The sequence below is a fragment of the Lolium perenne genome, chromosome 6, assembly GCF_019359855.2.
Source record: "Lolium perenne isolate Kyuss_39 chromosome 6, Kyuss_2.0, whole genome shotgun sequence".
NCBI classification, from domain to species: domain Eukaryota; kingdom Viridiplantae; phylum Streptophyta; class Magnoliopsida; order Poales; family Poaceae; genus Lolium; species Lolium perenne.
Window position 1 is genome coordinate 203,366,533 of NC_067249.2, and position 25,654 is coordinate 203,392,186.

Below are 25,654 nucleotides of genomic sequence, written 5' to 3' on the forward strand. Positions count from 1 at the left end.
TTCTGGCGCCGTTGCCGGGGAGATCAAGACACGCTGCAAGGGGAGTCTCCTACTTCCAATCTCTTTACTTTGTTTTTGTCTTGCTTTACTTTATTTTATTTACTGCTTTGTTTGCTCTTATATCAAAAACACAAAAAAATTAGTTGCTAGCTTTACTTTATTTACTGTCTTGTTTGCGTTCTCTATATTAAAAAACACAAAAAAATTAGTTACTTGCATTTACTTTATTTAGTTTGCTTTATTTACTACTGCTAAAATGAGTAATCCTGAAGTTGAAGTTCGTTCGTTTAAGCAACAAGGTGGAGAAAGCTTTAAAGATGCTTGGTATAGAATTAGTGATGCTCATCATAGGTGCACTAAGAAACACTCCACTATTATCCTACTTAGGAACTTTTATGTTGGTATATCTAGCTGGAACATGTATGTTCTTGATACTCTTTCGTGGGATAATTTCCTAGGTACTCCTGCTTTAGAAGCTAGTTGCATCATTGAGAGCCTAGTTGGAATACCACCTATTAATGAAACTAAAATTGAAATCTCTCTTGAGGATTTCATGAAAAAGTTGGAAGCCATAGAGAAAAATCTTCCAAGTGTTGATACTAAACTGGGAATATTACTTGATAATACTGATAAACTTGATAAATCCCTAGGAGGAATTAATGAAAGAATTGCTATGTTAGAAACTTGTGCTATCCATGATAATCAAATCCATAGGATTGGTAAACTTGAAGAATCTATGGGAACATTGGGTTCAACCTTTTCTTCTCTTAAATTTAAGGAGAAAGCTTATGTGGGCAAGGAGCAAAAATTAATGTATGTCTCTAAGGTGCCTAAGCCAAAGAATTATTATAAGCCTAAAATTGATAAAACCCTTAGTACCACTATGGGGAATTTAGATAATGGAGCATCTAAGGTACCCTCTGCAACAAGTTGTGTTTGTAAGGAAAATTATGATGTTTATGCTTCATCTCTTGATGTTACTTGATTCACACTTTCTGCGCCTAGCTGAAAGGCGTTAAAGAAAAGCGCTTATGGGAGATAACCCATTATCTTACTACAACACTTTTGTTTTATATTTGAGTCTTGGAAGTTGTTACTACTGTAGCAACCTCTCCTTATCTTTATTTTATTGCATTGTTGTGCAAAGTAAAGTCTTTGATAGTAATGTTGATACTAGATTTGGATTACTGCGCAGAAACAGATTTCTTACTGTCACGAATTTGAGTAGAATTCTCTGTAGGTAACTCATAAAAATCTGCCAATTTACGTGCATGATCCTCAGATATGTACGCAACTTTCATTGAATTTGAGCGTTTTCATCTGAGCAAGTTAAGTGCCCCAGAAAAATTCGTCTTTACAGACTGTTCTGTTTTGACAGATTCTGCCTTTTATTTCGCATTGCCTGTTTTGCTATGCTTGATGGATTTCTTTGTTCCATTAACTTTCAGTAGCTTTGTGCAATGTCCAGAAGTGTTAAGAATGATTATGTCACCTCTGAATATATGAATTTTCAATTATGCACTAACCCTCTAATGAGTTTGTTTCGAGTTTGGTGTGGAGGAAGTTTTCAAGGGTCAAGAGAGGAGGATGATACAATATGATCAAGAAGAGTGAAAAGTCTAAGCTTGGGGATGCCCCCGTGGTTCATCCCTGCATATTTCAAGAAGACTCAAGCATCTAAGCTTGGGGATGCCCAAGGCATCCCCTTCTTCATCGACAACTTATCAGGTCACCTCTAGTGAAACTATATTTTTATTCAGTCACATCTTATGTGCTTTACTTGGAGCGTCTGTTTGTTTTTATTTTTGTTTTGTTTGAATAAAATCGGATCCTAGCATTCCTTGTTTGGGAGAGAGACACGCTCCACTGTTGCATATGAACACATGTGTTCTTAGCTTTATTCTTAATGTTCATGGCGAAGGTTGAACTACTTCGTTCATTGATATATGGTTGGAAACGGAAAATGCTGCATGTGGTAATTGGTATAAAGTCTTGAATAATTTGATACTTGGCAATTGGTGTGCTCATATAGATCATGTTTAAGCTCTTGCATCATGTACTTTGCACCTATTAATGAAGAACTACATAGAGTTTGTTAAAATTTGGTTTGCATGATTGGTCTCTAGAGTCTATATATTTTCTGGTTAAGGTGTTTGAACAACAAGGAGACGATGTAAAGTTTTATAATGCTTACAATATGTTCACATGTGAGTCTTGCTGCACCGTTTTATACTTGAGTTTGCTTCAAACAACCTTGCTAGCCTAGCCTTGTATTGAGAGGGAATTCTTCTCGTGCATCCAAATCCTTGAGCCAAAAACTATGCCATTTGTGTCCACCATACCTACCTACTACATGGTATTTCTCTGCCATTCCAAAGTACATTACTTGAGTGCTACCTTTAAAATTCTATTCTTTGCCTTTACAATACATAGCTCATGGGAAAATAGCCTTAAAAAACTATTGTGGTGAAGAATATGTACTTATGTATCTCATTTCTTAATAAGTTGCTTGTTGAGCGGTAACCATGTTTCTGGGGACGCCATCAACTATTACACCTTTGTTGAATATCATGTGAGTTGCTATGCATGTTCGTCTTGTCTGAAGTAAGGGCGATTTTCATGATCAAATGGTTTGAGTATGCATATTGTTAGAGAAGAACATTGGGCCGCTAACTAAAGCCATGAATCATGGTGGAAGTTTCAGTTTGGACACAAATCCTCAATCTCTTATGAGAATATTATCTGTTGTTGAATGCTTAAGCATTAAAAGAGGAGTCCATTATCTGTTGTCTATGTTGTCCCGGTATGGATGTCTAAGTTGAGAATAATCAAAAGCGAGAAATCCAATGCGAACTTTCTCCTTAGACCTCCGTACAGGCGGCATAGAGGTACCCCTTTGTGACACTTGGTTGAAACATATGCTATGCAATGATAATCCGTGTTAATCCAAGCTAATTAGGACAAGGTGCGAGCACTATTGGTATACTATGCATGAGGCTTGCAACTTATAGGATATCTTATACATAACACATATGATTTATTACTACCATTGACAAAATTGTTTCTATGTTTTCAAAATGAAAAGCTCTAGCACAAAAATAGTAATCCATGCTTCCCTCTGCGAAGGGCCATTCTTCTACTTTATTGTTGTGTCAGTTTACCTACTTCTTTCTATCTTAGAAGCAAACACTTGTGTAAACTGTGTGCATTGATTCTTACATGTTTACCTATTGCACTTGTTATATTACTTTGTGTTGACAATTATCCATGAGATAAACATGTTGAAGTTGAAAGCAACCGCTGAAACTTATATCTTCCTTTGTGTTGTTTCAAAGCTTTGTACTAAGAATTTATTGCTTTATGAGTAACTCTTATGCAAGTCTTATTGATGCTTGTCTTGAAAGTATTATTCATGAAAAGTCTTTGCTATATGATTCAGTTGTTTACTCATTGTCTTTACCATTGCTTCGAATCGCTGCATTCATCTCATGTGCTTTACAATAGTATTGATCAAGATTATGATAGCATGTCACTTCAGAAATTATCCTTGTTGTCGTTTACCTACTCGAGGGCGAGTAGGAACTAAGCTTGGGGATGCTTGATACGTCTCAAACGTATCTATAATTTCTTATGTTCCATGCTACTTTTATGATGATACTCACATGTTTTATACACATTATATGTCTTTATTATGCATTTTACCGCACTAACCTATTGACGAGATGCCGAAGAGCCAGTTGTTGTTTTCTGCTGTTTTTGGTTTCAGAAATCCTACAAAGGAAATATTCTCGGAATTGGACGAAATCAACGCCCAGGGTCTTATTTTTCCACGAAGCTTCCAGAAGACCGAAAGGATCACGAAGTGGGGCGACGAGGCGCCGCCACACTAGGGCCACGCGGCCAGGGTTGGGCCCGCGCCGCCCTAGCGTGTGGGGCCCCTGTCAGCCCTCCGACTCCGCCCTTCCGCCTACTTAAAGCCTTCGTCGCGAAACCCGCTGTACTGAGAGCCACGATACGGAAAACCTTCCAGAGACGCCGCCGCCGCCAATCCCATCTCGGGGGATTCAGGAGATCGCCTCTGGCACCCTGCCGGAGAGGGGAATCATCTCCCGGAGGGCTCTTCATCGCCATGATCGCCTCCGGATCGATGTGTGAGTAGTTCACCCCTGGACTATGGGTCCATAGCAGTAGCTAGATGGTTGTCTTCTCCTCATTGTGCTATCATGTTAGATCTTGTGAGCTGCGTATCATGATCAAGATCATCTATTTGTAATGCTACATGTTGTGTTTGTTGGGATCCGATGAATATTGAATACTATGTCAAGTTGATTATCAATCTATCATATATATGTTGTTTATGTTCTTGCATGCTCTCCGTTTCTAGTAGAGGCTCTGGCCAAGTTGATACTTGTAACTCCAAGAGGGAGTATTTATGCTCGATAGTGGGTTCATGCCTCCATTGAATCTGGGACAGCGACAGAAAGTTCTAAGGTTGTGGATGTGCTGTTGCCACTAGGGATAAAACATTAATGCTTTGTCTAAGGATATTTGTGTTGATTACATTACGCACCATACTTAATGCAATTGTCTGTTGTTTGCAACTTAATACCGGAAGGGGTTCGGATGATAACCTGAAAGTGGACTTTTTAGGCATAGATGCATGCTGGATAGCGGTCTATGTACTTTGTCGTAATGCCCTGATTAAATCTCATAGTACTCATCATGATATATGTATGTGCATTGTTATGCCTTCTTTATTTGTCAATTGCCCAACTGTAATTTGTTCACCCAACATGCTATTTATCTTATGGGAGAGACACCACTAGTGAACTGTGGACCCCGGTCCATTCTTTACATCTGAAATACAATCTACTGCAATACTTGTTCTTTACTGTTCTTCGCAAACAAACATCATCTTCCACACTATACAATTAATCCTTTGTTTACAGCAAGCCGGTGAGATTGACAACCTCACTGTTACGTTGGGGCAAAGTACTTTGATTGTGTTGTGCAGGTTCCACGTTGGCGCCGGAATCCCTGGTGTTGCGCCGCACTACACTCCGTCACCAACTACCTTCACGTGTTCCTTGACTCCTACTGGTTCGATAACCTTGGTTTCTTACTGAGGGAAAACTTGCTACTGTACGCATCACACCTTCCTCTTGGGGTTCCCAACGGACGTGTGTCTTGCACGCATCAGCCGGGCTGGGCCGCCGGTCGGCCGGCTGGGCCGTCGGCTGGGTTGTTTTCTGCGCATTTTTCACTGTCTTTTTCTCCCCAACGGTTATTTCTTCTTCCTAACTATAAATAGCCTTCTTCCACCTTGAGTTGAGTAGTTCTTCCCCTTTCTTCACCTCCATTGTTGCTATTTGAAGAACTACCTTCCCCCCTTGATTCCTCCCATGATTCTTGCCCATTCTTGAGGATTTGAGAGAGGAGATCTAGATCTACAATCCCCACCAATCAATTTCTCCTCTAAGTGAGGGGAACCCTTTGGATCTAGATCTTGGAGTCTTTTGTTGACTTTCCCCATTGTTCTTCCTCTCCAATCTCATCCTAGCATTTGTTGTTTGGGTGGGATTTGAGTGTGAAGGACTTGAACACCTCTAGTGTTCTTGCTTTGCATCATTGCATAGTGTTGAGCTCTCCACCACGATTAGTTCGAGTGAGAGACCGTGAGCTTGTTACTCTTGGAGGGAGACCTCCTAGTTGGCTTGGTGGTTGGTGCTCCGGTGATCTCTTCAAGAAGATTGTGAAGAGGCCCGGGCTTCTCCTTCGTGGAGCTTGTGAAGTGGTTGTGGAGCTTGCCATCTCCGGAGTGGAGGAAAAGCTAACCATAAGGAAAGGGCCATTATCCTTCGTGGGTGTGGTTCAGAGAATAGGGTGAGCCTTCGTGGCGCGGGGAATCCTTCGTGGACCTCCACTCCTCCAAACGTGACGTACCTTCTTGCAAAGGAAGGGAACACGGGAATACATCCTCGTCTCCGCGTGCCTCGGTTATTTCTATACCCGAGCTTTCTTTCCTTGTGATAGCCATCGTGCTTGAAGTACATATATCTTGCTATCACTTGTGCTACATATATCTTGTGCCTATCTTGCTTAGCTCTAGTTGCTATTGTCACACTTAGTTGAGCTTAGCATATTAAGGGTTTGTGCTTGTAAACTAAACGTTAGTGTAATTCCGCATTCTTACAAGACAAATCCGCAAGAGTTTTTAATTGCCCATTCACCCCCTATAGGCGACATCTCGATCTTTCAATTGGTATCAGAGCAAGGTATCTCCTTGTTTAAGGCTTCACCGCCTTGAGAGTAAAGATGTCGGCTAATAATATAATGCACAATGACACAATTATCTTTGATGGCACAAATTATCTTTTATGGAGAAATTGCTTGCTTTATAACCTTCGGACCTTGGTGTCCAAATATAGAGCAATTTCTAGATGTAGGTTTTTCTCCTCCGATGGATTCTAAAAATCTATCTTTAGAGGATGAGAAAAACTTACATCTTGAAGCTCAAGTATCTAATGAGCATGTATTCTCCTTGAGACCAGATTTTCATAGGTTCTTGATATATATAAAGCGAAAATCGTCTCATGAGATGTGGATCAAGCTTAAGGAAATGATTGGTGGATCCACTTCTCACTTGGTCGGTGGTGACTCTGAGGAGCTCTCTTCCCCTTCACATCATGAAGAGCTCCAAGTTGCTTCCACCTCCGGCCGTGATGAGTTATCATCTTCTTCCACTTCACCAACGTGTAGCAAGACACGAGGTAATGATATGGTGAGTGGTGAGGAAAATTGCAATGTTGATATTGTGCTCAGTAGTGATGATTCTTCATCTCTATCCCATTGCAATGCTTCCTCTTTGGACTTAAACACATCTAGCATTGAAAATAATCTACATGCTTGTGTTGATAGTCCTTGCATATCATGTGTAAATTGCTTACATAGATCTCATGATGATATGAGTACCTTGTCTTGTTCCCATAATCAAAATGCTTCTATTCCCTCTAGTTGGTTGTTGACTAACAATGTAGAGGAAACCGAACACTCTATGGATCAAGACACAATTTCAAATAAGGATTCAAGAATATCTTCATCTTCATTCTCCGGTTTGCACATGTGCCTTATGGCAAAAGGATGACCCAACCCCCTAAATCTGGGCGCAATTTGCTCTCAAACTGGCCAAACCGTCAGCTCAATCTACACCGCATTGGACTGGAGGTTTCCGCTGGGGTCGCCATAGTAAACCGTCCAAACTACAATATAAGGTTGTTGAGCTACTTTGATGAGGGTGACCTACAAACCCACGGGCGGGCACATCTTTTTTTCAATGGGTATTCAAACATAAACTTTACCAAAATACTGTTAAAAAAAGTGAGAGACGTGGTGTTCGATCACATGCCCTACGGGGTGAGCAATAACTTGCTCTAACCAACTAAGTCTCCAAATTGTTGTGTGCTAAAAGGATAGGTTTTTACACAAAGTAAACAAGAGTTGTTGGATGTTTCGTATAATTTGAAAAGTTTGTTAAAAATTTGGGTATTCACTATCATGCCCATGAATACGCATGTGCCCTCCCATGAGCAATCCGACCAAACCATCATCAATAAGAATGAAGCAGGCAACTCCCAAGGTTGCCTAACTTTAGTGCATGCCATGGCTATGCATGTATGTAGCCGCACAACTGCACATATTGTATGTGTTGCGAATGGGCCCTGCTGACCCAGAGGGGGCACTGAAACTAAACTTTCTTCACCATGAACACTCATTTATTTAAGGTTTATAGCTGATGAACGCAGGGGCCCGACATGCATGGCTCAATGGATATGTACACAAACTAGCGTTGGAAACTGGTGAAAAACCGTTCACGCCGTCTAACTAGCCCATAGCTCACCATCATATCGTCTCATATGTTAACAATTTAAATTAGACCAACCTAGTTAGAAGCGTGGCCAACAAGCTGGGTTGATAAAATTGGACAAACCATCTTAAAAAGGGAAAGCCCAGGGTTACAAGCTCCCATGACCAGCCACATCATGCCCTCAAGGGCATTAAGGGAAAGCGGCCCGTACATGGTTGATGATGGTTCAGAGAGAGCCATGGAGATGCTATCCCTTTCCTCCCCTAGATTGTCTAAGCGAGGCATGCAACCATTGTGGCCACCAAGGAACCAAGCTTGCTTCGAAGGGATCCACGCCGTGGTGAGCCCTCTCCTCCCTCTCGATCATGGGTTCGTTTGACCACTCTCTGAAAAACATGGTGGCACAAAAACAAAATAGACATATTGGTAACATGATAGATATACGAGATGCAAGTTCTATGTTTGTCTCGTCATTGATATCATTCATATAAGCAACGCCATGTCACTCTACTTATCTTTGCCATCACAGTGCTTTATCGTTAAAACGAAGTTACTTGACCAATAGACTACATTGCACATGTTCAGTGACCAAAGTACTTATCTCAGACAAGTTTTGAGACCAATGGTGCATTTTCCTCATTCTGGAGGCTATTGTGAGGATGCTACCATTTGAGCATGAATAGAGCCCCACATAGGTACATGTGAAACAACAAATAGAAAAAGGGCGTCACCAAAGAAAGAGAAGAAACCCTAGCCGCCACCCATATCCTCTCTCCATCTAATAGTCGATGATTCACTACCTCCTTTGCTTTGCGGGAGGAGGTGGGACCTCGTGGTCCTATGCTCACATGTAGTTAGGTCCGTAAAGTTGGAGTTTGGTCAATTAGCATCAATATTATGGTGGCTATGGGCCTATGGTGGTGTTGTGCGGAATAAGAATAAGGTTTCCCCCATCTTCTCATCCACCTCGTCGATGGCGATCTCGCCGGTGGCACTGTGGAGGGCACGAAAGCGTTCTATCGTTGCTCCCTTGTAATGGTGGATATTTTCAACATGTGTTGCAGGTCAAAAGATCCAGATTGATTCAAGGTTCAATGCGAAGACTTAAGCTCTAGGACGTGGTTCTCAGGTGTACATGCACGAAGACATCTCGAGTGTCATCAACAAATATTTATGTGTACTGTGTACATGTAATTTTTTTTGTGGAATCCGACATTTTTGTACCCCGTGAAAAAGAAAATAAACGTATCGTGAAAAGCGTCAGTGTAGCACCGTTTTTTTTTATATTTTTACACATGCCACATAAAAAGTTAGATTTTGTTGAATTGAGTTTGTTTGCATGTAGTAGGATGTGAAGATGACAAATTTTTTTTTTTGATATTTTAAACGTCTAAAATGAACCATACATGCAACCGATAAAACCCCAAACCCGCCGGGAAGGAGCGGATAAGCTCCCCGCACCCGCACACAACCGCGCCACTGTCGCGGCTTCGCCATGGCCTCTACCACCACCACCGCCACCACCCTCCACCCACAATTCCGGCCGCCGTCGCACCAGCGCGCACCCCGCCGGATCCGTGCTTATCCTCTCAGCCCCCGCTTCACCATCCGCGCCACTGCGGCGTCCACGTCAGCTCCGGCGCAACGCGAGGCCGAGGCGGGTGTCCCATGGGGTTGCGAGATCGAGTCCCTGGAGAGCGCGGCATCGCTGGAGCGGTGGCTCACCGCTTCTGGACTCCCCGAGCAGCGCCTGGCCCTCGAGAAGGTGGACATCGGCGAGCGCGGCCTCGTTGCCCTCAAGAACGTCCGCAATGGAGAGAAGCTGCTCTTCGTGCCCCCGTCCCTCGTCATCACTGCCGATTCGGTAAAAAAAAAATCCTAGACTCTCCTTCAGCAGCTCACCACCCCATCAATATCATTTAGATTCAGTTGTGATATTTCTCGCAGTGTCGTGTCAATTTTCACAATTAGTGTGTTTCCTGTGCTTGTGCGTAGGAATGGACGAACCGCGAGGTGGGGGAGGTGATGAAGAGGTACTCGGTGCCAGACTGGCCACTTCTCGCGACCTACCTTATAAGCGAAGCCAGTCTGGAGGGTTCGTCGAGGTGGAGCAGCTACATCGACGCATTGCCCAGGCAGCCTTACTCGCTTCTGTACTGGTATGGCCCGAAGGATACTGTTTTGGCACGATAAGATGAGTGGTTATTGAGATAACATTCTCAATCTTGTACAGCCTTTGTTTGTCATTGTAGGACTCGTACAGAGATAGATGCATACCTTGTGGCTTGTCCGATCAGAGAGCGGGCAATTTCAAGGATCGGTGATGTGATTGGGACGTAAGTTTGTCTATCTGTTCTTGTAATTTATCATACGGAGTTTCCTTTGATGTTGGTGCACTCACTGAAATTATTCCTTGTGATTTTGACAGATACAATGACCTTCGAGATCGAATATTTTCTAAATATCCAGATTTGTTCCCCGAGGAGGTATGATTCACAAATGTTGCTAGTTCAAATTTCAAACTGATGAGGACAAGAGGGGGTTTGGACGACTATTCTTGTTAGAGACATTGGGCATTTCACCTGGGTTCCATTTTATTTTAAGTTAAACAAAAAAGACACTGCCACCAACCAATTTTCTCAGCAGTTCGTCACGACACTGTTCAACCTTTTTTCCATTGATCTGTTCAACCTTATTCTATACACATTGCATAAATTAGATTGGTTAAGCATTCTGGATAAGATATGATGAAATAATGTTGATGGTATTTAAGTGCTTAACTTCCACTATTATAACAGAGCAGCAAAAGCGTCACTGTAATAACTATATGGTCCGATGACACCAAATAAGCGAATTATTATCATTAACTGATTCTGATTTTGGTGCTGCTACTTTCTTATTTTAGGTGTATAACATGGAGACTTTTAGATGGTCCTTCGGCATTCTTTTCTCACGTCTGGTAAGAGAGTTTTATAAAGCTACTCTATACGCTGCGAACCTTGCTTTACTTCATTTGCTCATCTACTTACACATATGAATGCTTTTGCTTGCTGTGTCATTTTCCGCTTATGTGAATGTGCACTCTGGATTGGGCTATTTTGCAGGTTCGTTTAGAATCAATGGATGGAAGAGTTGCACTAGTTCCTTGGGCAGATATGCTTAACCACAGCCCTGAGGTATTGCATTCTGTATTTTACAAAATTCTCATCAATGTATTGTATACAATTCTACTAGCAGTGCAAGTCCCACAGTTCACATTACAAAGAATCTTTATCGATATTAGACCGAATTCCTTAAGTACCACATGTCCCTCAGTTTTCCCAGTTTTCCATCATTTCCTAAGTCTTCCTGAAGTGCAAATGTTATTCATTTTTCTTAGCAAAATCATATTTCCAGGTAGATGCATTCTTGGATTATGATAAGTCATCACAAGGAATAGTCTTCACTACTGACCGTTCATATCAACCAGGTGAGCAGGTAACATTTTTATTTGTGCTTAACCCTTGTATATGTTTTCTCCATACTGGATTAATTATCTAGAGGCCATTAGTCATTTTCTTCCAGCCGTAATTGTGATGTCCATGAGATTAAGGGTGATTAAGATCTGTACCAATGCTAGGTTTCAGAATGTCATGTTGCATATTCTTCTGGTGTTATAGAACTGGTAATTTAGTTGAAATCTAACTTCATCTAGCATGTTGGGCACCCTTTATTGTAGCAAGAAACTGGTATTTGAAGTATTGCAGCATCTCAAATCCTGTACAGGCTCTGTCCACTAGAGCTCCGCATCCATACACTTTATCCATTTTGTGTTTTACATACATAATAATAACTTGATTTCAAATGGGACGCTATACATCTTTTGTTTGGAAGTGTAGTTAGATGAGATGTGTATCGTGGCCTAATCATTTTCTTTACGTGCTACTCCTGGGGCCAATTAGTCTTCTTCCATGCAATATATTATTTAGCTTTGTTTTTTTATGAGAAATTGGTATCCCTTAACTTCTAAATTTATATTTAAACTCTTCAGGTGTTTATATCCTATGGTAAGAAATCCAGTGGCGAGCTATTGCTTTCATACGGTTTTGTCCCAAAAGAGGGAACAAACCCAAATGATTCAGTTGAGTTCTTGGTGTCTCTTAATAAGTCTGATGAGTGCTACAAAGAGAAATTACAAGCACTAAAGAGGCATGGTTTGTCAGAGTAAGTGCTCTCATTCTTATGTTCTGTTACTTGTAGAGTGAGACAAAAAATTACCTTGTTTCTATGTGGAATTTGTTATGTTTTTTTTTGTCAAGGCTAGAGAAGTTTTCTTACTGTTGCATTCTTATTGCCAGCACTAAAAATAGAATTTATTAGTCTGGGTTATTTCTTGGCACCACATCACGAATAAAGATAATAAATAGCATTTTATTTGTTATCGGGTTTGTAATGCATTTTATTAAGAAGAAAATCTTTTTTATCACTTTTCACCGAAAAAAGGTTTGAGGTGCTATATCTAGTGTGGTGGTGTTGATTCCTTGCGGGTTTTGGTGTTTGCATCTGTGTTGGTTCGGTGTTCCATTATCTTAAGTCCCTGATCTTGTTTCGAAAAAATTATCTTGTAGTTGTACATCCAGTCATATATCCTGACATGGTTTACTGTTTCGGATAATGGAAGAGAAAACTCTCCTAGTGTCTGCATCGTTGGATGCATATAGTCATTGTATTTATTATAGATTTTGTGCCAAAAGGCCAAAGAAATGTTGGCTGGAACCAAGAAACTGCTAAAGTATTACATAGCCTTTTTTCAAATGGAACCTAAATGATGACATGAATCCCATGACAACCAATTCCAATTCTTGTTCATTGTCAGTTTCACCTGTTTATCTTTGAGAGGGCCTTTAAGCTGTATGTTCTCTGGGAAAATACCACCAGTTCAGTATTATGTGCAACAATGTTTCCATTTTATTTACCTTGTTTTGCATATTTCTATAACTATCAGAATTACTATATATTTGGTATTGACTAAAGAGGATCTGATCACCATTATCAGGTCCGAAAGTTTTCCCTTGAGAGTCACAGGTTGGCCGGTTGAGCTGATGGCTTATGCCTTCCTCGTGGTCAGCCCTCCTGAAATGATTCAACGCTTTGATGAGGTTAGTGCTGTTATTTTGCACCAACCTGTCGAACTTTGTAGATAGAGCTAGAACAAAGGTGGTCAACATAGCGTGCTTATGTCACCTATCCCTGCAGATGGCTGTTGCCGCATCCAACAAAGGTTCGTCCAAACCTGCAGTTCAGTACCCTGAGCTGGACGAGGATGCTCTTCAGTTTATCTTGGACTGCTGTGAATCGAGTATAAAAAAGTATACTAAATATTTAGAGGTGAGATTTTCCCCATGGCATATCTTGCACAGAACTCACCAGTGCGTTTCTCATATGATTTAAAGACCGCGCCATTCATGCTAGTTTTGTAATGAATGCTTTATCAGGATATGCAAATCATGATCATTTGATACCGATGCTTCTTCCGTTGAAAATGACAGTTTAAGTCAACCAATAATGTTTCAGGGCGCCAAGGGTTCTGCAGAAGTTTCCATCAATTCAAAGCAAGCCACCAGGACCTTGCTACTGAAACAGCTAGCAAGAGATCTGTGCATCAGTGAACGGAGGATCCTGTATCGTTCACAATATGTAAGTCGGCAGAGCTTGCAGCTGCTCGATTTTCTCTGCACCTCACGTGGTTATTCTTTGGCGTCTCAGTGTCTCACATTTCCTCCCTTTGATCTGATGCAGATACTGCGTAGGAGATTGAGGGACATGAGGGCCGGCGGTGAGCTTAAAGCTCTGTCACTATTCAACGGGCTCAGAAATCTCTTCAAGTAAACTGATGGACTATATGTTCTGTTCCCTGAATGCTTTAGAGAGCAATGCTTGGTTTCTCTAGTGACTTGGTAAGTTCTTAATCTGTCCTCGTTTTCAACCACCTTGGTCGTTGAATGTTGTATTTTCTCACTGGACATCGCTTGCTGCAGTTCCAGTTCCACCTCCTGTTGTTGGTGAGCCGAGGTGTTTGCCTGCCAAAGGCATATTGCTATATCAGTATATAAGGCTAAAATCTTCACGAGAGCTGCAACCTGAAGACTGGAAAAGCCTTCCATACAATCTGTTGCGAGTTAGCCCAGAGCTTTGGATACATGCATGTAATCTAGCGTGCTGCCACACATGTGTTCTTCTTGAGCATCTCGATTTGTCTATAAGGCGACTATGTACTACACACATTTCTTCTATACGATTAGGGTGTGACCCGAGCGGCCGAGCATTTTAGTCGTATCTTTCCCCTCGCACACAGAGCATGTCTTTTCTTCGAAGAGCTGCAGAACCTGCAACATCTATATGCTTACCTGTACTCTACCACCATGCACAATGTTCGTGCTTCTCGGTAGCGGTAAGAGCATGAATGATGGTAGTGGACATTATGGTGCGCGGGACATTGCTATTTTGTTCATACACGCCAACTGCTTAGAAACACTACAGACATCAATTTGCTTGGTGCCAATTAAAAATCGAGCAATTTATCAGAACACATCATCATCACCAAAGTATATAACCTCTCCACAAGGCGTACAAGTTTTAAAAGATTTGTCTTTGACCGAAAACTAAGCCATGTATTAAGAATGTTAGATATATTATTGATATCACTAAAAAGTGTTTTTATATTATTGAGATATTGTTGCTCACATTTTTGTGTCAAAGTTAGTATCAAAATATGCATGGGGCTTATTCATTTTTCTGTTGCAATCTAGATGCGGTCGAGAAGTGAACACTGATCTGTCACATTATATTTTGCACCCAGATATATTAGGCAATTTGAGAATTATCTTATGAAGAAATAAACAATATTCGTGGATAACTGTTTGTAGATTTCTGCTATTACGAAAGATACTTGCCTACTTGGCATGTGACACCACCAGATTACTGATTCTTTTCAGTTGGCCTGAAGTAACAGAGTTGTGGATACGAATAAACCATAGCACCCATGCTAGAATATGATTCATTACATAGAACATCATGCCTGTTAACAAAATTACCCATGCTAGAATATGATTCGTCATATAGATGTATTTCAGCTGGGAGTTATGACTACTACCAACTCTGACACCGTAATGCTCCATCCAGGACCTCCATGGATATTGTAATACTGTACATTCATGGCTGATTACATAGTTCAGATAGCTGATATCTGCATAACAACATCGCATGAACAAAATTAGTTTGACTCTATTATCTATTTCACTGGTGAATGACTTGCTAAAATACTGGCTACAAACAGCTATGGCGAGGACGAGCTTCCCGGTGTGGACATATTTGTGTGTACAGCGGACCCAGCTCTTGAGCCACCGATGCTTGTCATCTCCACTGTTCTATCTGTTATGGCTTATGACTACCCACCAGAAGCTAAACGTATATTTATCTGATGATGCTGGTTCCGCTGTAACGTTCTATGCTCTTTATGAGGCATCTGAATTTGCAAAGCACTGGATTCCATTTTGCAAAAATTACAAGGTGGAACCCAGGTCACCAGCTGCCTACTTTGCCGAAGCAGCTACCCCTCATGATGCTTGTAGCCCTCAAGAATCGCTTCGCATGAAGGTAGAGTACAAACTTGTTTTGCGTGTGTTCTGATGCAATGTGCTTATCTCAAAAGAAACGCTGTTGTCCTACATCCTGATAAAATATACATTGGCGAGGGCGCCTGCTGGCCTTCCGTAAGGCTGTGAAATCAACCCATAATTTTCTCATTAGTTTTTTATCTTTTATGAATTACAGGAGATGTACAAAGATCTGACAGATCATGTGAACTCAGTAGTACATTCAGGCAAGATTCCCGAGGTTCCAGAGTCCAATCGCATAGGCTTCTCTGAATGGAATGAGACGATAAGTTCTGAAGATCACCCTTCAATTGTCCAGGTAAAAATCCGTAGTTTTTTCGGATTCCGACTACTAGGTGAAGTACATAGCAATTGGTTGCAAAATTTTAAATAATATGATAACCATGAGAAGTCTGAAAGGCAACTTGTGTAGCAAATACAGAGGTGAACTGGTTATAACTGACATATAAGAATGTTGCTAAATTGAAGTGTTGTGGAAAAAAAAAAATGCTTGTATATTTATCAAGTACCTATGGCGAACAATTCTAGGCAATCTATTTCACCATTATTAACGATTCTAAAAGGGGGTTCCATATTCGTTCTGGGAAGCTACAATTCGGAGAGAAAAGGAAAAATATATACACTGCTTATTGTAGTGTCTCCTGACTATAGAAGTGCAAATTAATCAGTGTACACTGGAATATTTACTATTCTTTAAGCACTAAGCATCATATTTGTGTAAAATACAACTGTAGTTTATCTTCTTATTATCCAACTGCCCAATTGATTGGGGAATTCAGAACGTGAAAATAAAAGCACAAATACTTGTTTGGCTGAATTCACATTCAGCCTGATGCAAGACAAGCCTGACATGGTTGATATTGATCCAGTAAAAAATCTATCTTCACAGGAACTGTAATGTAATGATGAAATTTACCTCTCTTGTCTGCATAATTTTGGCGATCCCATCTGATCAAATTGTTCACCATTGCTAGATTCTACTTGATAGAAATGAACGGAAGGCAGTTGATGTGGATGGAAATGTACTGCCAACACTTGTGTATATGGCACGCGAGAAGCGACCTCAGGAAAAACATAACTTCAAAGCTGGGTCGTTAAATGCTTTGGTAGGTCATTTGTTCTCTGTCTGGTATAGCCAATGTTTTTCAAGAGTTGACGTTTAGAATAAAGTTGCATTGTGTTTCAATAAATCCCGAATAAATTCATTTGTGCAGATAAGGGTATCTTCGGTCATAAGCAACAGCCCAGTCATTATGAATGTTGATTGTGATATGTACTCTAACAATTCGGAGTCCATCAGAGATGCATTGTGCTTCTTCCTAGATGAAGAGCAAGGTCAAGATATTGGTACCCTCAGAACTTTGACAATGTGGTGAACAATGACATCTACGGCAATCCCATCAACGTTGTCAATGAGGTCAATAGAAAGATGATATTGCACCTCTTAAAATTTCAGTGGAGGACAGACCAATGTTCCAAGCTGTAGAATGCATCAATTGAGACTAATGCTGTTTGTTATTTCATTGAATTAATGTTCAGTTGGATCACCCTTGCTTGGATGGATGGGGGGGAATGTGTTACTATGGCACTGGATGCTTCCATCGAAGAGAGACCCTATGTGGACAAATATATAATAAAGATTACAAGGAAGATTGGGCTAGAGGGGTGGGAACAGAACAAAATGCTGATGAGCTGGAAGAAATGTCCAAGTCACTTGTGACATGCACGTATGAGCATGACACCCTGTGGGGCATTGAGGTCTCTTTATCTCTTTCTACAAATATGAATATGAACATTTTGTTGATCTACATGCTTTAATGAACGTATATAAAATGCCTTGTCAAAGCCTGAATGATGTTCTTCCTATTATGTGTGTACTATTATACAGATCGCATATTCACATGTTGATGAGTTTGTGTTTCTGAATTGCAGAAAGGAGTTAGATATGTGTGTACTATTATACAGATCGCATATTCACATGTTGATGAGCAGTACGGTTTTCTGCGCTACAGAGTGGGTTATCAGGAAATAAAATCTCAAACGAAAACTGAAGCACAAGAGCACAAATATATAAAAAACCAACCAAGTAACCAACTGGAACGGGATAGGTAAAACTAACGACCTTGTGATTACAATGAAGTATAGTTTGGGACAACCAAGTAAACAACTGCAGCTCATGTTTGCTCTGCTCGTGCTAAAGTACTGGATTCTTGCACGACGTCACCCAGGTCATGCTCTCTCCAGTGACGCTCGAGTTGCAGAACAGGATGGCTGGGGTGTACGTCCACTTCCTGTTGCAGCACACCAAGCTTCGCCACCCTACCTCCCCAACCAAGTGAAATCTCCTTGAGTTTTGGGAGGTGTGTGATACCAGTAATCCCTGATCCAAACGCCAACCGACTTATTTTTATCCTTTCCATGTGAGGCGCAGTGCCCTCCTCAAATATCAACTCTCTCACTGGACGCCACCAGCCGGCAAGACCAAGTACCCTGAGATTTATGAATGTTTCAGCTCTGAAAACCAGTATGTTCATGCGTGTATCTGGTTCCCTCGGATTTCCCAATCGTAACTTAAACTTCACCAAATGTACCAGATTTCCGACCCAGTCAGGCATCTCCTCAATATCTCCCTGCAAATGCAGTGTGCTCAGGAGAGGAGGAGGGGAGGAAATAGAATGCAAACACTTGAGACCGCTTGTCCGCAATCTAGCATCCAGACTAAGAGAGCGGAGGGAAGTGAGCTTCTGAATGGATGCACTAAGTATCTTGTTCTTTTGCATGCTCTTCCCTAGTTTGACACTTAACTTTCTTAGCTTTATAAGCTGTCCAAGCTCTTTAACAGCTTTTCTACTAGTTCGCTCAATGTCCACAAGCTCTAGTATATCTAACTCTTTTAGGTTGCCGATCCCCCTGGGCACCCTCACACCATCATAGTTAGGCAAACGGCCAGTCCAAGCCATGTGAAACTCCATCATCATGTCCGAACTCTTATCAGTAGGACTAACTAAATGGGTGAACAGAACAGGCATATGGAACATGGAGATGCAGCACATCATAGGGTAATGTGTGTGTAAATTTTGGTACGAGTCTGTTGCCTCTGATTTTCTGCATCGGAGGCTACGAAGGCTGTGCAGTTTAGTGATCTCAGCTGGTAGTGATGTGACATAACTGCCTCTTATGTCCAAAGTCTGCAAGCCTTGTAGTTTCTCTATGGATCTCGGGAGCTTGTAAACATGCGAACCTCGATGCGATCGTAGATTGACATATTTCAAATGACGCAATGACCCTATAGTGTTGATGTCTTCTTGTGTGATTTCAAACTGGGCATCATGCAAATCCAAGGTTCTAAGCATCCTGAAGTCAGGTGAACAAACTGAAGGTGCCGGCTTCATGGGCCTCTTACCAAACACAGTTAAAGACCGGACATGATTCCAATCCAAACATTTATCTGGGCACCAAAAGCCTTGATATGCTACATGACGGAAGTTATCCCCTGGTATGCTGGTTGGATTATCCCATGTTGAGCATGCAAACTTTTCATCTCTAGCAATTGAGACCATGACATCACGAACGATATCATGAACTCGACAGCTTTTCACATTTCCTTCTACATCCCAACTTGATGGCTGAATCATGCTTCGCTTGATTAGGTCATTAAGGTAACTTCTCCCAACATCCACAACACTCACCCCGGCCTTCGCAATAACAAAACCCTCTGAGATCCATCTGTCTACCAGCCGCCTCCACTTAATTTCAAAATCGTCAGGGAATATGCTTAAGTACAAAAAACATGACTTAAGATGAGAAGGCAAGTTGTTGTAACTCAGGGTAACCATCCTCCTCATTGCTTCAAGGCTTCCGTTGGTTTCTAGCTCTGAGGGAAGTTGATTATAAATACTTTTCCACTCACTAACCACTCTGGTTGCAAGAATGCCTCCTATTGTGAGGATAGCTAGAGGTAATCGTCCAGACTTTTTTACTATCTTAGTAACAATATTCCTCATGTTATCATCATTTTTCATGTCTTCCTCACTTTTCCTGGTCTTCTGTAGTAGCAAAATTATGGCATCATTAGTTTCTAGGGGTTCATGGTGGTAGATTGCTGATCTAGGAAATTCCAAAGTACACTTCTCAGCTAAGCTAACATCTCGTGTTGTTACCATAATCCGACTACCTTTGATGTTACTACTAGGAAAAGCAATACTTCTGATCCATTTCCAATCATCTATGTTCCATAAGTCATCAAGAACAACAAAGTACTTCTTCTCAAGTAGCTCTTTCCTGAGGTGGTTAGCGAGATTCTCTTCTCGCACCACCTTACCATCCAGCAGGTTCTTCAATGCTTCATCGCCAAAAAGTTGTTTGATCATGTCTTTGAGAAACTCCATCCTGACAAATGACTGCGACACAGTGATCCAAGCACTACATGAAAAATCTTCCACGCTATCATACACCTTTCTTGTAAGAGTAGTCTTACCCAAACCACCCATGCCGACGATGCATACTACCAGAGCAGGGCCATTTCTGGCATGGGCATCTATAAGCTTAATAACCTCTTCTTTCGGCTTGAAAAACCCCACAAGTTCAGCTTCAGCAATGTTGCTACCTGACTGGTTGCGAATATCTTCCATGCAAGAATCCCTCTCATCAATGGTTCTAGTGAGGATTTGGTTCTTGTCTATCAGGTTGTAGCGTGTGTTCCTGCTGCTCACTTCTTCAAGTCTTGATTTGAGATCACGGATTTGCATGGCAATTCGATGGCGATCTTTGAGCTTCATCAGCTGCAGAGACAAGCTTTGACTTGCCACATGCACCATGAATTCACCAAGGCAATCTTCAATATTGTAGGATAGGTCCCGTACTTGTTTCGCCCACACTTTCAGTAGCATATCTTTCTCCTTAATTCCTTCAGCGACCATGAGGAATGCCTGCATCGTCTCAAGCTCATCTTTGATGAACCTGCCAAACAAGACAAAGGCTTGAAAGGAACTTAGAACGATGCTTAGGTTCTATTCTACGGGTCGTACAATGCAGTTTTCTGGAGGATATCTCACCGGCGTGAACAGTTTTTGGGCTAGCCATGTATGAACTTAATTTTGTAATGTGATGGAATTATGGTGTTTTGTTTATGTTGAATGCATTCATAGATCGAACCAAGCGTTCCCTAATAAGAAGAGACCCGAAGTTCAAACAGAAAAGGAATCTAACTGTTGGATCTCAATTCCATGATAGAACCGAGCTGGGAGAAACATATATGCCAATGCGTTTCACTATTATAAATTTCGGCCCTAGCTAATTTGGCAAATCAATTGGCTTAAAACGATTTGGCCAACCAACAACTGAAAAACATAGTATGGCCATTCCTGAGTAAAAGGAAACTTGTAATATTTGGAAGAAGTCATGTTAACAGCGATGGACCATCCCATGCGTGCACGCGACTATAGTTCCATGATCTGGCCGTATCTTGGGACCGACCCGTCCTTCTCCACTGGCACATTAGGGTACATCGATTACGGCAATCAGCCCCGATTAGCTTGGTCTTGGAGGAGGTGTATATGAGTTTTTTTTTTCTTTTTTTTTTTACAGAGAGGTGGATATGAGTTGGTTCAAACTTCAAAGGCTAGGATCTCCACGCGAAAACTCAAAAAAGGATTCATAGCCCTTTATTTGCAAACACTCAGAATTCATATTTCAAACTTTCAAAAAATTCAAATAAAAATTCCGGAGATAGCCAATGGTGTATACTACAATGGTGTCAAAATCTCAAAACAAACTACTCCCATCCTTTCAAAAAAAAAAAGCTTCTCAACCTTTTCTAGATACGGATATACCTATAGCTCAAATATGTCTATATACATCCGTATCTGAACAAAATCGAGAAGTTTTTTTAGGAACGGAGGGAGTACTTCATATTCTAGGCTACATAAAAATGAAAAATTCTGATAATTTTTATAGTAAATAGTGCACATTTTAAGATTATTAAATTTGTCAAATTTTATCAATTTTGTGTAGCCTAAAATACAAATCAGTTTGCATTGAGATTTTCACACCACCATTGTAGCATACATTATTGACTACCTATAGGATTTTGTTTCAGTTTTTTTTTTGAAACTTTGAAATATAAATTTTAAGTCTTTGAAAATAAAGAGCTATATGTAGCTTGGCCTCCAAAACACCACACTCGTTCTCCATGCTCATGTTAAGAGAGACCGCTACGTGTTGGCGGTGTGCAAGGATCAAAATAGATGGGGTGAAGACGGTACTGCACATCATGTTGGGCGACTACGAGTGATACACCGGGAAAAAACTCCGCTCGCGTCGCTTGGGGCGACTCAGCAGTCAGCATCCACCCCACGCCGCCTCTAGGCACCATCTTCCCTCTCGCCGCGCCACCGTCGAGTGAAGCCCGCGCGGCCGAAAGCGGCGGTGGGGCGCTAGCTCATGGCGGCCCCCGATCTGCAGGGTGAAGGATCTAGACGACAGAGGTCCCCGACCACGAATCCACTCTCTCTCGTCGAACAGATCTCATTGGAGCGATCAAGGCTCCCCGACGGAATGGTGGCGTAGTTTTCCGTCAGCCAGCGGCGCAAGTGGTGCTACCTCCGCCGGGCCTCCGAAATTAGGGGATGGGCCTGGTGTGATCTTGGTTGACGATGAGACTAGGAGGGTGGTCGGTCTCATGTAGAAGCTGCTGGATGGAGTCTTGGTATGGGATATCTGAGTTAAAACCCTATGTTTCGGTCTTTGGACGAAGATGGTGATGCCTATGTCTTGTTCGTTCTTGACGACATCATTGCGGTGAAGCTACCATCTCCTTCCGCTACCCTCCAAGGAAAACCCCATATGTATGGATCGAATGATGGCAGTGCTCCTACGTCGTCCTTCCTGGGGGCATCAATCTTGAAGGTGAGCATCGCTCGAGGGGCCGGTGAATGATTTTGTGGAGGAGTGGTTTTGTTTCTAGCGCATCGACGATGGAGAGTCTCGGCGGCGTGGTGCAACAGGGTCTCTGCGCGGACTTGTGATGTTGGACACTCTAACAGACCTGTCTAGAGTCATGGTGGTGTCGACGGAAGGCCTCACAAGGTCAATGTGTAGATCCTGTCTTGAAGATGGGTTCGCGGAAGACCGCTGCAGATGGGGGTGGGGTCCTCGACCAGCCGTGGCGGGGTGGGGTTCCATGGCTGGCTGAGCGGGAGGGAGGAGCGGGAGCTTGGGGAAAATGAGAGAAGAAAAGGTGGGGGCCTGGGGGTCTGCGGTTTCGGCCGTGTCCGCACAGTGTTTTGCGGGATGAGTCAGGCATGGGCGTGTTGTGAAGCTTGATTTGAGCTTCTCAACTCAGCCTGGCTGAGAGCTCTTTTTTGTATGGTTTGGGCACTGCCAAGATGGACCGAGAAATAACTAGTTGAGCTAGGCTGAGGTGAGATTATCTGAGGTTGGCCGGGCTACCAAACACACCCTTAGAGGTCAGGGCAAATGACCCTAATCATTTGTCATCGAGTCTTCATTAAGTTTGTAGGTGTGACCCCATTCTTATTGCTAAGAAGGTGTCTTCGGATTGATCAATATCCTTTAAGGCTTTTGTGAGTAAATCAATAAAAAAACTATTTGCACCATTTTGATTCAGGCCAGAAGTACATCCTCCGTCTGGGTAAAAATGTTGGGCGAATACGGCTTCGTCTGTTGTCTACGTCTAATCGGATTTGCTAATTCTCAGTACTTTGAGATTTAGCTTAGAGTTCAGTAAATTTTATAACCGTTAGATATTACGCGGAGACTCCACGTATTGACCAACTTGGCCAATGTTGCTATGTGCAAGAAATAGATACGGATAATTTTTATACTATATCATAAATGGTATCTATAAAATTTGTCTTATTCTTTGTACTTTTAAATATCAGCACTTGAACCGGACGAACTAGTGGCCCGATCAGTAAACCGCGAACCTCGAGGCCTACTTGTTCGGTCGCCGATCCGATTATAACAGATATCACATATGTTAGTTTTATTGGTATTGATTATTGTTACAACTTGCAACTAGATGTTGCAACTAAGGTTTTCTTTAGTATTAATTTTTCTTTTCAGTTGCAAGTGTGGTTGCAATTGAGATTCTTTTTCAGTTGCAAGTGAAGTTGCATCTGATTTTTTTTTCTAGTTGCAAGGATCGGTGTAACTAGTCTTTTTCAGCTGCAAGTATGGTTGCAACCGACACTTTCTACAGTTGCAAGTGTCCTTTTAACCAAAAAAAATTCAATCGCCCGTGGTTGCAACTTAGAATTTCTCGAGTTGCAAGTGTGTTTGCAATGAAATTTATCCAGTAACAACTATGCTTGTAACCAAGATTTTCTGTTGCAACTAAGAATTTTCCAGTTGCAAGGAGGGTTGCAACCTAGAATTTTTTTAAATTTCAAATTATGAAAATGTTACCCGTTTTTTGCTGCGTGATCTTATTTTACCAAATATGACATGGAGAAAATTTAACTTGTGTATTTCTATAAGAAAATAGTTAGATTGTGAAAAACAAAAAGAAAACATATCGGAGATAACTATAAAAGACGTTGACATTATTCTACTGAGATCTAAGCTAACTCTCAGTAGACTGGGCCCTAGAAAGATCAATATAATTCTCCGTGGTAAAAACCCATGATCCAACTACGATGATTAGAACGAGCAACAACGGCGTTTGTACATTGTTCTACGCTGAATTTTATCGCAGTTCGGGTGTTGTCATGGTGTGCTTGTTTCATGTTGCTATGTGTCAATGATCCTTTTAGCGCCTTTTTTGTTTCCTTTTCCTTTTAGTATGCATTCATAATATACTTTCTTTATATTATGCTGTTGCAGAGGTTAGCCATAATTGTAATTTTTTTCATATAGTTTCTTTATGAAAAACGTTCATATATGAGCACAGGACCTCTCATTTCATCAGTTACATGACTTCTCGCCTGGAACAAATACTACACACCAGAAATAAATATTAAATCATACCAGATATCCTTCCGAACGCCTATGAGCAAGCTCATCTCGTCAGCAGCAGCGGAGGCGGCAACGTGGATGGCGACCCCCAGCATCGACCTCGCCATGCTTAGCGCCGTCCCCGCCATCTCGGGCAGGCTGGTCCCTCTTCCCTCTGTTTCTCAAGATGGAACAATTATCTGCAACTCACAAGCACCGGCAGGAGCTGGGGTCTACTTGTAGCAGCTGATTCATTTGTTGAGCCCTGGCTGTGAGGGCATAGTACAGAGAAAATTTGATGGGACCTGGTCCACGAACCAATCGGCATAGAGCGCCACTCAAAATCCTTTCTCTCTTTATTTTCTCATCTTCAATGAGGCACGGTGAAAAAAAAATGATGGGACCTGGTCCACTGACCAATCAGCATGAGCGCCACTCCTATGGGATCTGGTATGGTTTAAGGCTCAGTTCTTTTGTCAGCTTCTCCGAGAAGCTATCCTCTCCTAGCTTCCTGAGAAAACCGTCCCCAAAATTTAGGAAGACTTCTAAAATGGTCTAGTCTAGACTAGTCCGGAAACTTTCCTAAATTTTAGGGGCGGTTTCTCCAAAAAGCTGGGGGGGGGGGGGGGGGGGGCAGCTTCTCGGAGAAGCCGCCAAAAGAACTGAGCCTTAATACTGTATTTTCTCATCTTCAGTGACCTAAGTATATGCTAAATATTATTGATCTTGATTCCCATGTAACGACAAAAGTTCTTTTCACTTTAAAGTGCATTATAAATAATTAATTTTTCATAAACAATTTTTTTTACTTGTTTGTGGACAGGGCACAAATAAGTGTATTGTCTCTCCGGCCATTTGGCTACCGTATGAATACGATAGGTCTCGACGGTTTTCCGAACGCGGACTTGGTAAACGTACCTGACTATCGACTGTTGGCTCACGGCATGTTACTCGAGATTTGAGTCAGTCCACTGCAATTTGCCGGGTCAATTGGTTACAAAAGACTGGCCTGGCTAGTACTAGTAGTACGCATTATGGTTTTTTTTTAACAGTAGAGGGTCTCACTACAAGAAAACTGATACATAAAGACGTTCTTTATAAGACGATATTATTTTCGTCTCTAGGAGGAGGACCGTATTGCACCTAGCGACGTTATTTGAGACGTTGGTCAAGTCGTCCT

The 25,654-nt window shown here is 41.7% G+C and overlaps 2 protein-coding genes and 1 pseudogene across 2 annotated transcripts; 2 read left to right on the forward strand and 1 right to left on the reverse strand.

The window, feature by feature from the left end:
* The first annotated feature begins 9,293 nt into the window (after positions 1-9,293).
* On the forward strand, positions 9,294-14,157 carry LOC127306344 (uncharacterized). Its single transcript, XM_051336957.2, has 13 exons — positions 9,294-9,728; positions 9,860-10,023; positions 10,117-10,200; positions 10,293-10,350; positions 10,770-10,823; positions 10,969-11,040; positions 11,261-11,341; positions 11,895-12,067; positions 12,900-13,002; positions 13,100-13,231; positions 13,418-13,540; positions 13,643-13,800; positions 13,882-14,157. The coding sequence occupies exons 1-12, from the start codon at positions 9,360-9,362 to the stop codon at positions 13,730-13,732; spliced, it is 1,503 nt and encodes a 500-aa protein (XP_051192917.1). The 5' UTR covers positions 9,294-9,359; the 3' UTR covers positions 13,733-13,800; positions 13,882-14,157.
* Positions 14,158-15,162: 1,005 nt separating this feature from the next.
* On the forward strand, positions 15,163-17,350 carry LOC127310098 (cellulose synthase-like protein E2; annotated as a pseudogene).
* Positions 17,351-17,561: 211 nt separating this feature from the next.
* On the reverse strand, positions 17,562-24,726 carry LOC127306346 (disease resistance protein Pik-2-like). The gene is made up of 2 exons (XM_051336958.2): positions 24,508-24,726; positions 17,562-20,478 (listed from the first exon to the last, which is right to left on the reverse strand). The coding sequence occupies exons 1-2, from the start codon at positions 24,621-24,623 to the stop codon at positions 17,694-17,696; spliced, it is 2,901 nt and encodes a 966-aa protein (XP_051192918.1). The 5' UTR covers positions 24,624-24,726; the 3' UTR covers positions 17,562-17,693.
* Positions 24,727-25,654: the final 928 nt, after the last annotated feature.

Coding starts and splice junctions, on each gene's coding strand:
- LOC127306344 (XM_051336957.2), top strand. CDS start 9,360: ATGGCCTCTACCACCACCACCGCCACCACCCTCCACCCACAATTCCGG. Junction 10,351..10,769: donor CAGATTTGTTCCCCGAGGAG/GTATGATTCACA, acceptor TTCTTATTTTAG/GTGTATAACATGGAGACTTT. Junction 13,003..13,099: donor TGATTCAACGCTTTGATGAG/GTTAGTGCTGTT, acceptor CTATCCCTGCAG/ATGGCTGTTGCCGCATCCAA.
- LOC127306346 (XM_051336958.2), bottom strand. CDS start 24,623: ATGGCGGGGACGGCGCTAAGCATGGCGAGGTCGATGCTGGGGGTCGCC. Junction 20,479..24,507: donor GGCGTTCGGAAGGATATCTG/GTATGATTTAAT, acceptor CTTGTTTGGCAG/GTTCATCAAAGATGAGCTTG.